The 14,133-nt window shown below is 40.2% G+C and overlaps 1 protein-coding gene across 1 annotated transcript in view; it reads right to left on the minus strand.

Moving 5' to 3' along the window:
* Nucleotides 1–14,133, minus strand: part of fntb (farnesyltransferase, CAAX box, subunit beta) — an 80,154-nt gene that overhangs the window by 40,802 nt on the left and 25,219 nt on the right. Inside the window, exon 3 of the mRNA XM_043698076.2 lies at nt 6,742–6,814. Coding sequence (XP_043554011.1) covers nt 6,742–6,814 — 73 coding nt within the window. The remainder of the gene's footprint in view (nt 1–6,741; nt 6,815–14,133) is intronic.

Raw genomic sequence — 14,133 nt, forward strand, 5'->3', positions numbered from 1 at the left:
TTTTCATCTCATTCCACATGCTCACCGAATAGCCTTAAGTTAGAAAATATAATTCCTGTTGCATGCACAGGGTTTGTTTTTTTAATTCACTCAACACGACGTGGCATTCTATGAATTAAAAATGGTGGCCAACATAACTCAATCTCACCTCCAGCTCCTGGATCTGGTCCACAGACAGTGGAATAACCTTCTTAATTTGTGTTTGTTTTAAATTAAATGTGATGATTCCTTAATGATTCACTTATTTGTATGAATGATATAACAGACCAGCTTTGACAACATCATGTATACAGGATTAAATGTTGCAAAGACAGATGGATAGAAAGCAGTAGATATGGAAGCATAGAATTTCAAGGAGGTGTTGACAGATTTATTAAATGCTTGAAACCTTAACAAATGGCTTTATATGTACGCATGTACAAGATCATCCACTTTTGATTCAAAGGTGATAAAACTAGATAATTTCCATATGAGGCAATGGAAACATTGGAGATCCAAAATGGCTTGGGAGTCCAGGTAGACAGACCATTAATGTGTCATGGACAAGTACAGAAATTAATTTTTAAAAATTAATTTAATGTTGACCTTTATACCTGAAGAAATAAAAAAAATACATAGAGTCATAGAGACGTACAGCATGGAAACAGACCCTTCGGTCCAACCCGTCCATGCCAACCAGGTATCTCAACTCAATCTAGTCCCACCTTCCAGCACCCGGCCCATATCCCTCCAAACGCTTCCTATTCATATACCCATCCAAATGCCTCTTAAATGTTGCAATTCCACCACTTCCTCTGGCAGCTCATTCCATACACGTACCACCCTCATAGGTCTCTTTTATATCTTTCCCCTCTCACCCTAAACCTATGCCCTCGAGTGCTGGACTTCCCCACCCCAGGGAAAAGACTTTGCCTATTTACCCTATCCATGCCCCTCATAATTTTGTAAACCTCTATACGGTCACCCCTCAACCTCCGACACTCCAGGGAAAACAGCTTCAGCCTGTTCAGCCTCTCCCTATAGCTCAAATCCTCCAACCCTGGCAACATCCTTGTAAATCTTCTCTGAGCCCTTTCAAGTTTCACAACATCTTTCCGATAGGAAGGAGACCAGAATTGCACGCAATATCCTAACAGAGGCCTAACCAATGTCCTGCACAGCCGCAACATGACCTCCCAGCTCCTGTACTCAATACTCTTCACTAGCCTATCTACCTGCGACTCCACTTTCAAGAAGCTATGAACCTGCTTTCCAAGGTGTCTTTGTTCAGCAACACTCCATAGGACCTTACCATTAAGTGTATAAGTCCTGCTAAGATTTGCTTTCCCAAAATGCAGCACCTCGCATTTATCTGAATTAAACTCCATCTGCCACTTCTCAGCCCATTGGCCCATCTGGTCCAGATCCTGTTGTATTTTGAGGTAACCCTCTTCGCTGTCCACTACACCTCCAATTTTGGTGTCATCTGCAAACTTACTAACTGTACCTCTTATGCTCACATCCAAATCATTTATATAAATGACAAAAAGGAGAGGGCCCAGAACCGATCTTTGTGGCACTCCACTGGTCACAGGCCTCCAGTCTGAAAAACAACCCTCCACCACCACCCTCTGTCTTCTACCTTTAAGCCAGTTCTGTATCCAAATGGCTAGTTCTCCCTGTATTCTGTAAGTGGGAGGACAGGAAAAATTTCTGGCTGTAACAGCCGCTCCTTTTTTGAGGTGCTGGAGGTGATTTCCTCGAATTCCAAGAGCAGCAATTACTGTTTTATATGCTAGTGCATTGTTTTGGAACTTTGGAAAAATAAAGTCAAAACAACCGCAGTTTTAGAAGGGAGAAGAACAGACAAAGGAAGCACATGGTGAGGTCATTGTACGAGAGAGAGAACCTGCACAGTTACTGCCTTTGCTGTTTGAATTCATGTATCGCTGGACATCAGAGTGCATCTGGGAAATTAACAATAAGTAGACAGAAATTACATTCCAGTTGTACAAAATCCTAGTCAGATATTGTGAGCAGTTCCAAGCTTCTCACCTCGTAGGAAGTGTGATGTACCTGGAATTCGTTTATGAGGATAAATTGCATAAATTTGGTCAATAATCCCTGGAATTTAGAATGGTGACGTATGGCTTGATTGAACTCTTCAAGAAAACTGAATGTTTTAGTTCATTTGCTTATGGGATGCCAGCATTACTTGCAAGGTCATTACTTATTGCTAATTCTAAATGCCCTTGAGAAGGTACTGAACTATGCTCTTGAACTGCTCCAGTTCTTGTACTGTCATTAAGGAGGAAGTTATAGGATTTTAATGCAGCATTGGAAATGTATTTCAATGTCAGGATAGCAAGCAAATTCGAAGAACATGCTGATGGTGGCTACTGCCACCCTGGTGTTCCAGGTGGGACTTAGTGATTGCTTCACACATGGTAGCTGATGAAGGTCCAAGAGTTTGACCAACTATCCACAATTTTTCACACTTCAACATAAGACCAGAAAATTAATCAACTCCATAAAGATGGCCAAGTGAGAATAATAACAGGAGGAATACAGGATGTTGACACCACAGTATATAAATTGAGCATTTATCCTCTGGTTTGTTACCAGGGACAGATACAACATTATTAAAATCATACCAACATTATTATCAATACATTAAGTAGGACAAGCTTCGTGCAATCTGTTGAATTTCCAGAGATGCCTCTATGAGGTGACTACATTGAATCATAGAATGAAAGCGCAGAAAGCAGCTTGACCCATTGTGTTTCCCCAACTCTGAACGAGCTATCCTATTACATACAAACATATGAATCAGGACCAGAAATGTCTTATTCAAGTCCCTCCTCCTCCTCCCCCTAGCAGCTCACTCACTCATTCAGTAAAATCATGGCTAATCTAACCCCAAATCTACATTTCTGCCTACCAGAGCGACCTTTCAACCCTCTTAATGTGAAGAACAACAAACTTCAGCTACACACCGCTTTTAAATTGCCAGTATGATTACTATTAGCCTTTTTTTTTGCAATTCTAATTTGACACTAAATTTCCATCTAGTAAAGGAACCAAGAGATATGGAGGTAAATGATCAGTCATGTTTTTGTTGAATGGCACAGTAGGCTTGACAGGCTGAATGGTCTATTTCGTTCTGTTTTCCGTATTCTCCCACTGACAACTCAGCAGGAGCAATTTTCTTTGCCTTCAGGGAAAGGCATGCAAATGGCTGATGTCCCTGTCTAAACGCAGACATTTCTATCAATAACCAGGCCAAAACTGAACATTATAATTGAAATAATCAATAGCTTGGAATCTGCAGTTGTAATGATGACCAAACTGCAAGCTTTCATGGTTATCATGGTGTAAAAATAATCGCAACATCTGGCATCTACACATCAGCAGTTAAACATAGAAAAAAGGAAACTACTACAGGTGACAAGACTGCTCCTCCATGGGAGGCAATAGTGAAACTTTCAGAGAAACAAGGAATCAGTAATTTGAAGTAAACTTTAAATTTTATATGCAATATTCTCCCTGCAAATTCCATTCAAAAATGTAAATCTTGTTGAATGAGGTATAAATAGTTCCTAATGCTATTCTAAAACATGGTAATTAAACACTTTTTTTGGCCGTAATAAACAAATTTTAGAAGTCTACAGTAGTGTATTCCTCCATTTAAAAAAATCCTTTTTTTAAAAAAACTGCAAAAGACATTTTTCTAAATTGATTAATATATTTCAGCTTTAAACCCGCTTGCACATTGTAGTGATTGTAACAAGGTCAGGCAGATGGACCTCACAGAATGAGTTCCCTGATTGGGGCTATTAATCTGGTCTAATCAGACAGCCCTGGCTGACAGATACAAACAGGAGCATCCCCCGTCCAATTCTATTTTAATTCAACCCCTATCCTCCCCTTCACTGTTTGATCACGCAGCACTGCCCTTTGATGTGAAAGGCACTGCTTGTCACTGGCCACTTGGGTGTTTCCTTTCTTCCTGGTGGTGGAAACTGAATAAAGATTCATGCACCTTGTGTCTTTCACTGTGTCTCACACCTGCACACACAACATGGGTGCTGGGGAAAAAAGCACTACCACAGTTAGGCGGTAGTGTGAGGGTAATAAGAAAAAAGAAAAGAAAAAAACAGGAGCATCAGAGATTACATTCATTCAGAGAGCTGGATCTGAGGAAGTCAGACCAGTGTCAAGTATTAAGCACAAAGAAACAAAGGGTGACTTGGTGATGGGATACCAGCCTCTGTGGAGTTATTTCATACATCCCAATCTCATTTCTACGCCATAAAAGTGAATGATAATCAGTGCCTTTTAATTCTGAGTTTGTGGACTGAGAGAATTCTTCAATCGAATTTGGTGCATAGCTTACTTAAGGATTTAATTACCTCAAAACACCCAAGATCATTACAGATGGCAGATTAACAATAACCGCCTTCTTAATCTAAAATCAACACCAAACAGCCCAATAAATATCTTTCTTCCCTGCTGACCACAAAATCTAGACCAATAGGAATGCTGAGTGTCAATATTAATAAAACAATGCTCTCCACTAATTCAAAATAAAATCTACAAGATAAACTTCATCCAAAATGGAAATACAACTGTGGAAACCTTCTAAACTTGAAATTTGTTTCCTTCAAATTCCAGGGAAAAGCAGATTTCACTACAAAGTCTCAGGGCATAAAATAAACTCAGATATCAGAGTTCTTAAGAAGCTCGGGTTATGAATGAAGTCATGGACTCGTTTGCTGAGCCAGTGTGTTTTTCTGAAAACGTTTCATCACCTTACTAGGTGACATCATCAGTGCGTCTTTGATAGGATGTTGGTGATCTGTTCCACCTGGTATTTATATGATTCTGTTTGTTGGTACGCGTATCTGAATGGTTTGTATATGGGATCCAGTTCAATGTGGCTATTGATTGAATTCCAGTTGGAGTGCCAGACTTCAAGGAATTCTCTGGCGTGTCTGTTTTGCCTATGCTAGGATAGTTACATTGTCCCAGTTGAATTTGTGTCCTTTGCTGTGTGTGGTTAGAAATGAGAGAGTGCTGTTTGTATCTGACGGTGGCGAGCTGATGTTTGCGCGCTTATGACCATCTCTGTCTTATACGTACGACCCCTTATTATGAGACACAATGCAATTAATTGTGGCCATGATATTGATTCCTGTGGCACTTCATTGGTTACAGGTTGCCATCCTGAAAATGTCTCCCCTATCCCAACTGTCTTCTATTAGTTAGCCAATCCTCCATCTATGCAAAGACATTACCTCCAACAAAATGGGTTCTATAAATAGCCTATCCTGTGGCACCTTATCAAAATCCTTAAGAAAATCCAAATATATTAGACATCTCCTTTATGCTATCTGCACTGTCCATTTCTGTATTCCTCCATTGACTCAACGGAATTAAATTGGAAGATAGTGGTAGCATGTTCTTCAAAGTCAGAAGAGACAAGATTCAGGATCTACACCAAACAGTGGCAAGTGGAGACCAGATTTCAATCCGATGTTTTTTTACATTGCTGAGCTACACAGGTGAAGGGCACTACTTAATTAAGTACCAACAACACTTGCATGGGACCCCTGAGACACAGTGACAGTGTCTGTACCTCTGATTCAGGAAGACTAGGTTCAGGTCCCACCTGTTCAGAGGGGTGTGATAACATCTCTGAACAGGGCGATTGGAAAACATCTCCAAAATCACTGATAAATAAGGGAACACTGTGGGTGGCAGACAGACTCTAATGCCTCTATCTAATGGCTCTTTTTGTCAATAAACCGATTATCAAAAAAGGATTACTGTCCAGCTTCATTCTTCATCATCCAGCTTGAGACCCAATTAACACTGGAGCTCAGTCTCTGAATTGTGGATTAACTTTAAGTGGGATATTTATATCAGTCAGAGCAGGAAGTAGTTGTCCCACATATAGGAGCCCATTAAACCCTCTCAACCTATGGGACAAAAGAGTCATTTAATATAAAAAATATGGTTATGTTAATGAAACAATAATTTGTACTGTGTCACACTTTTAATAAGTATATCAATCCTTCCACTTTCTCACAGTATTCTCCAAGTGAAGAGCTTAAAGAATCAAAAATATCAGCTGGTCTTTGATAGGGACCTGTTAATTCAACACCTGTTAGTTTCGGTTATATTTTTTCATATTTCAATTTTATTCCAATCAGAACTGATGACCTTCTCAAAATACTAGACAGTATAAAAAGTAGCCATAAAGTGGCTTTCACGGGATATGGATGTCACTGGTTTGGTCCTCATTTACTGCCCATCCCTAACATAGTGAGCTCCCTTCCTGACGGTGCACACACAATGCTGTTAAGAAAAGGAGGCTCCAGGATTTTGGCCCAATGATGACGAAAGAATGGTAACGTAGTTCCAAGAAGGGGTGGTATATTGACTGCAGTGGAATTTGCCAGCAGATAATGTACCTATGCATCTGCTATCCTTGCTCTTCCAGGTGGTAAATCATGTGGGTTTGGAACGTGCTGTCAAAATAAACTTAATGAATTGCTGCAATGTTGTACTTGGTGTACACAAGGCAAATTTGGCTAAGGCTGAATGACAAGTTTAATTGAAAATCATTTTACGCACACAAAAGAAAATCCATTTTAATAAGATATTAACACCTAAGTTTCAAATTTCCCATTGAACCTACACATTAAATTTTAAGGCACATGATCCTTGCCCATCCATTTTTCTTGCCTGCAGTCTTACCGAATACGACTCTGAGAGATGCCTCAGACCTTTCTTCAAGTATTGGAAATGTTTCTCTCTTTGAAGGACAGGTCTGGAAAAAAGTACATATGGTTAAATCAAGCAATGCAGATATTTGATGGCAATGAATCAAAACTAGTTGCATAATTAATATTTTCACTTATGTATTTAAACTGTATTAAATTATGGCAATGGAGAAAGACAGCTGAACCAAATTAGCACTTTCTTGAATTCACACACAGTAAAATTAAACCAAAAGACTCCGAATAATTACTCCAATGGTTCCTAAGCAGACTTTTGAATAATCAATCTAAGACTTGGTGAATAATTAATTCCAGATACCAGTTGGTATCTCAAATAAAAAGACTTAACTATTATTAAATATATAATAACTTTAGCAATTACACAAAACAAGCTTTATAACTGAAGCATTTGTTTTCACCGCCCATTCACACAAAAGGCAAACAAACAAAGACAGTTAATGGATAAATAAAAGAAAATAACAAAACTGGCCAGATTACTTAAATGCCTTTCACAATGCATTAATTCACAGGCATAAATGTGGATCAGGGTCACCTTCATAATGCACCTAGGCAGACAACATTACTTCTAACTCAGTTTTCTAATCTCTGTGCTTTTGAAAGCTGGTATAGCAGATTAAGCAGGGAGCTTTCAAATCTTCATGCTGTCGCAGCATCAGCTAAGAACACTCTTCCAAAAAACTAAAAGGAACATGGGACTGGGATATCATAGCAATTACAGAAACATGACTCAGGGATGGTCAGGACTGGCAGCTTAATGTTCCAGGATACAAATGCTACAGGAAGGATAGGAAGGGAGGCAAAAGAAGAGGGGGAGTGGCATTTTTGATGAGGGACAGCATTACAGCTGAGGAAGGATATTCCCGGATATATATCCAGGGAAGTTATTTGGGTGGCACTGAGAAATAAGAAAGGGATGATCACCTTATTGGGATTGTATTATAGACCCCCTAATAGTCAGAGGGAAACTGAGAAACAAACTTGTAAGGAGATCTCAGCTATCTGTAAGAATAATAGGGTGGTTATGGTAGGGGATTTTAACTTTCCAAACATAGACTGAGACTGCCATAGTGTTAAGGGTTTATAGATAGAGAGGAATTTCTTAAGTGTGTACAAGACAATTTTCTGATTCAGTATGTGGGTGTACCTACTAGAGAAGCTGCAAAACTTGACCTACTCTTGGGAAATAAAGCAGGGCAGGTGACTAAGGTGTCAGTGGGGGAGCACTTTGGGGCCAGCGACCATAATTCTATTAGATTTAAAATAATGATGGAAAAGGATAGACCAGATCTAAAAGTTTAAGTTCTAAATTGGAGAAAGGGCAATTTTGACGGTATTAGGCAAGAACTTTTGAAAGCTGATTGGGTGCAGATGTTCGCAGGTAAAGGGACAGCTGGAAAATGGAAAGAATTCAGAAATGAGATAACGAGAATCATGAGAAAGTATATTCCTGTCAGGGTGAAAGGAAAGGCTGGTAGGTACAAGGAATGCTGGATGACTAAAGAAATTGAGGGTTTGGTTAAGAAAAAGAAAGAAGCATATGTAGATTACTTAGATTTTTAGATTACTTACAGTGTGGAAACAGGCTCTTCGCCCCAGCAAATCCACACCAACCCTCCGAACAGCACCCCACCCAGACCCATTCCCCTACATTTCCCCCTTCACCTAACACTACGGGCAATTTAACTTGGTCAATTCACCTAACCTGCACATTTTTGGACTGTGGGAGGAAACTGGAGCACCCGGAGGAAACCCACGCAGACACAGGGAGAATGTGCAATCTCCACACCGACAGTTGCCTGAGGCGGGAATTGAATCCGGGTTTGTAAGGTATAGACAGGATAGATCGAATGAATCCTTAGAAGAGTATAAAGGAAGTAGGAGTATACTTAAGAGGGAAATCAGGAGAGCAAAAAGGGGACATGAGATAGCTTTGGCAAATAGAATTAAGGAGAATCCAAAGAGCTTTTACATATACATTAAGGACAAAAGGGTAACTAGGGAGAGAATACAGGCCTCAAAGATCAGCAAGGCGGCCTTTGTGTGGAGCCGCTGAAAATGGAGAAGATACTAAATGAGTATTTTGCATCAGTATTTACTGTGGAAAAGGATATGGAAGATACGGACTGTAGGGAAATAGATGGTGACACCTTGCAAAATGTCCATATTACAGAGGAGGAAGTGCTGGGTGTCTTGAAATGCATAAAAGTGGATAAATCCCCAGGACCTGATCAGGTGTACTCTAGAACTCTGTAGGAAGCTAGAGAAGTGATTGCTGGGCCTCTTGCTGAGATATCTGTATCATCAATAGTCACAAGTGAGGTACCGGAAGACTAGAGGTTGGCTAATGTGGTGCCACTGTTTAAGAAGGGTGGTAAGAACAAGCCAGGGAACTACAGACCAGTGAGCCTGATGTTGGTGGTGGGCAAGCTGTTGGAGGGAATCCTGAGGGACAGGATGTACATATATTTGGAAAGAGCTGAAAATGTGTTGCTGGAAAAGCGTAGCAGGTCAGGCAGCATCCAGGGAACAGGAGAAACGACGTTTCGGGCATAAGCCCTTCTTCAGCTTATGCCCGAAACGTCGATTCTCCTGTTCCCTGGATGCTGCCTGACCTGCTGCGCTTTTCCAGCAACACATTTTCAGCTCTGATCTCCAGCATCTGCAGACCTCACTTTCTCCTCATATATTTGGAAAGGCAAGGACTGATTAGGGATAGTCAACATGGCTTTGTGCTTGGGAAATTGTGTCTCACCAACTTGATTGAGCTTTTTTGAGGAAGTAACAAAGAAGATTGATGAGCGGCAGGTGTGATCTATGTGGACTTCAGTAAGGTGTTCAACAAAGCTCCCCATGGGAGACGGATTAGCAAGGTTAGATCTCACGGAATACAGGGAGAACTAGCCATTTGGATACAGAACTGGCTCAAAAGTAGAAAACAGAGGGTGGTGGTGGTGGGTTATTTTTCAGACTGGTGGCCTGTGACCAGTGGAGTGCCACAAGAATCGGTGCTGGGTCCTCTACTTTTTGGCATTTACATAAATGATTTGGATGCGAGCATAAGAGGTACAGTTAGTAAGTTTGCAGATGACACCAAAATTGGAAGAGGAATGGGCAGCAAAGAGGGTTACCTCAGATTACAACAGGATCTGGACCAGATGGGCCAATGGGCTGAGAAGTGGCAGACGGAGTTTAATTCAGATAAATGCGAGGTGCTGCATTTTGGGAAAGCAAATCTTAGCAGGATTTATACACTTAATGGTAAGGTCCTATGGAGTGTTGCTGAACAAAGAGACCTTGGAGTGCAGGTTCATAGCTCCTTGAAAGTGGAGTTGCAGATAGATAGGATATTGAAGAAGGTGTTTGGTATGCTTTCCTTTATTGGTCAGATATTGAGTACAGGAGTTGGGAGGTCATGTTGCAGCTGTACAGGACATTGTTAGGCCACTGTTGGGATATTGCGTGCAATTCTGGTCTCCTTCCTATCGGAAAGATGTTGTGAAACTTGAAAGGGCTCAGAAAAGATTTACAAGGATATTGCCAGGGTTGGCGGATTTCAGCTATAGGGAAAAGCTGAACAGGTTTACTAAATTATGAGGGGCATGGATAAGATAAAAAGGCAAAGTCTTTTCCCTAGGGTCGGGGAGTCCGGAACTAGAGGGCAAATGTTTAGGGTGAGAGGGGAAAGATATAAAAGAGACCTAAGGAGCAAGTTTTTCACACAGAGGGTGGTACCTGTATGGAATGAGCTGCCAGGGGAAGTGGTGGAGGCTGGTACAATTGCAACATTTAAGAGGCATTTGGATGGGTAGATGAATAGGAAGGGTTTGGAGGGATATGGGCCGGGTGCTGGCAGATGGGACTAGATTGGGTTGGGATATCGGGTCGGCATGGACAGGTTGGACCGAAGGGTCTGTTTCCATGCTGTACATCTCTATGACTCTAATTCTGGTTATGCCCTGATCTACTCTTCTGGCCTCATTTGCCTTTCAACAATTTTCATCTGCTTGAAAACAGGCGCTCTTCCAGACTTCCTAGAACGAATTCCCAGGTACTGACCTTGTTAATCACCCACTTCTACATTCTGTTTAAACACAACTCTCTTCATCGGGTTCTATGTCTGTTGGAACCCCTTTAATTAAGAATCAGCTTACAATTAGTCTGCAGACCCTGGTCTCACAAACAAAGCTTGTTTGGCCTATTCTTTTCCATTTACTATAAGCTGTCCCAAATCCACAAGTCATTTCCAGCTCTCAATTAAAAAATAATAAAAGAATAAAAATAACGAAAGTTATCAAGAGTTCTAACACGAAGAGTTCACAAATAGACATTTGCAGGCTGTGAAATTTGTTTTTCTATAATTCTAGGTCCAAACCAGACTATGAATGAATACATTGAATCTTCTGACACTTAGCTTTGCAAATATCATCTTGCACTTCATATCCACATAATATAAAGAAAGTTACAGTACTCTTGTATATTGATACCCTGCCCAAATACACAGCATTTAAATTGTCGCATGCAAATTTATTGTTACAGATGGGACTGATCCAGTACATATAACAATTCAATTAAGAAGTGAGATTGAAAAGTACAAAATTCTTAAAAAGCTAGAAATGTAATAATTCCTCTTGGGCTGTCTTATACATGAGCAATTTTTAGTATGTTCCTTTAAGGTTGCAGAAAAAGAAGATCCTAAATAGAATTTGCTCAATAATCATGAGTGAGGATGTCACAATTTAGAACAGAATTACACGTGTCATGGTTTCCATGGCCATTGCAATTTATTGCATTTGTTTCAAGGAACTTGAAGTTTAATAGCATTTGAAGCTTTAATCAGACAAGATAAGCTCGCACTGCAGCTGTTAAACTGCTCCAATAAAACACATTGGACTTAATTCAAATCATTGTATATAACTCAGACCTCAGCTGACAGCATCCAATTCTGCACCACGGTTACACAAAGCAGCATAAATGAACCCTGGCAAAGTACTATCATATATACATGTTAAACAATGCATAGGTTACTTTTTACAAATCACAAACCCATAAATATTTTGAGAGCAAGTCATAACCTGCATGATCGAATCTTAAAGTATTTATCACCTGAATAATGAGAGGTTGAAAAATATATAACCAATATACTTAAGAATTGGGTTTTTGGAAATAATTTTATCCCAACTCTAACGTTGTGCTGGTTATGGCAGGTAGCAGAGTCATAAATCAACAATCAACCCCATGTCAGAAGTATTGTATTGGGAGCTCTATTGTAGAAAGGCTACTCAAAAATTATACCAAGCAGGAGCTAGTCTGATTCTGAAGAAATGCTTGAAAAATTAGCTTTATATTGATCTAAAAAGGTTGATGCAAATAAAAAAAGGTTTAAGATCATCACTGGCTCTGTGAAACTAATATCAGTAGATTCATCCTGAAGCAAAGGCAATCTTGGAGGGATTATCATCTTAGGCCCTTCAAGTGAAGTGCTAAACTTCTGCTTTAAGTGGTGCTGGTGCTAATCTGAAATAAGGTTCATTGCTCTTTCAACCAAGACAGTTGTAACTCTCAGAAACAAAGATGGGAGATTTTTCTCAAACTAATTTCATTTTCGAGTTACCTAAAGAAACTTGTTATTAAAACACAATTATGCATCTAGTTCACAGGTCACACAACATGCATTCGACAATCAGCTAGGCCAAGAAATCGAGAAACTGGAAATATAAATCCACAAAGCCAGTTATTAAAATATTCCATCATTTGAGGGGTTAACTCCCTATAACTATCAGTCTTAGCATCCAATTACAGGATTTCTTTATATGGGAGCAGTAAATGTTCAAGTTGGGACAGTAGAGACTCAGTCTTCAGCAGTCATCTAATTTTGCTTCCAAGTTCAAAGTTTGTGCGAAGATTTGTAGCTCGGGTGCTCGTTGTTGTGGTTCTGTTCGCCGAGCTGGAAGTTTTTGTTGCAAACGTTTCGTCCCCTGGCTAGGCGACATCATCAGTGCTTGGGAGCTTCCTGCGAAGGCTTCGCAGGAGGCTCCCAAGCACTGATGATGTCGCCTAGCCAGGGGACGAAACGTTTGCAACAAAAATTGCTTCCAAGTCCCTGAGCACTGGAATATTAACAGACTAAATGAATGAACGAAGTGAGGCTCATAAATGCAATTTGCATGAGCCTTTGTTGGAGTATCATTTGAATACAAATCAATTTATTGAACAGAACAAAGTTTCCAAAATGATATCCTTGAATTAATACAAAGTAATTTATAACACACACAAACCTGTTCAGCTTTCCATATTTTAGGATTACTGCTTTCCTCCCCAACACTGCTCCTGAATTTAAGCTGAGATTAGACACACGTCATAATTGGGAAGATGAAGCTTTACCTTCATCAACCCAAACGCTGAATTTTGGGAAGATTTCCCTTTAAAAATGCAAGTCAATTGCAGCAGAGCACAATTCGCCTCAATGTGGGATTCAGGTAGGAATCAGATTGAACCCAACACAAGGGGTCTGACCTTATTCTGCCATGGATCATTTCATTATCTGCTTCTTTGTCCTGTCTGTGTTGGAGATGGCAGCATCGGGAAGTGGACCAGCTCTTGGGCAGAGGACTCCAGAAGAAGCAGTTGCCAATTTACACCAAAGTAGAGCCAGTGCGGAGACATTTCTTCAGCCAGAGAGTGGTGGGTCTGTGGAATTCATTGCCGCGGAGTGCAGTGGAGGCCGGAATGCTAAATGTCTTCAAGCCAGAGTTTGATAAATTCTTGATGTCACAAGGAATTAAGGGCTACGGGGAGAATGCGGGTAAGTGGAGTTGAAATGCCCATCAGCCATGATTAAATGGCGGAGTGGACTCGATGGGCCGAATGGCCTTACTTCCACACCTATGTCTTATGGTCTTATGACGTTTATTGGCACACAACACAGCAGGAAAACCCGGGACTGACTAGAAATAGTACTTGAAGAGCTTCTAGATTCTTTTGGTGTGGTACAGCAATATTTGATCATATCTTCTTCATTGCTTAAAATTTCAGGTCATTTGAGTTGAAACTTAAACAATTCTCAGCAGTTGATCAGTAATTATAGATATAATATTAATTGTCTAGTTAAAACTAAGCGTTTAGGTAGGAAACACAAGACAATGGTGGAAAAAAGTGAAACGCAAACTTAACTCTCAGGAACTGAGAGCACCATCCCTAGTTCATTGCATGAATCATAGTGCCTGTAATTACCCAGTATCAGGTTAATGTCACTTATGGTTCAAGCTGTAGCAACGCTGCAGCTTTAATAAAAACTGAAAGGTCAGAACTGTCAGATTTTTGATCACAGTGTCAGCCTCCTCTTTTTAAT

Source organism: Chiloscyllium plagiosum, unplaced genomic scaffold, assembly GCF_037043375.1.
Source record: "Chiloscyllium plagiosum isolate Xiang-an unplaced genomic scaffold, Cpla_swu_hap1 HiC_scaffold_8, whole genome shotgun sequence".
Taxonomy (NCBI): domain Eukaryota; kingdom Metazoa; phylum Chordata; class Chondrichthyes; order Orectolobiformes; family Hemiscylliidae; genus Chiloscyllium; species Chiloscyllium plagiosum.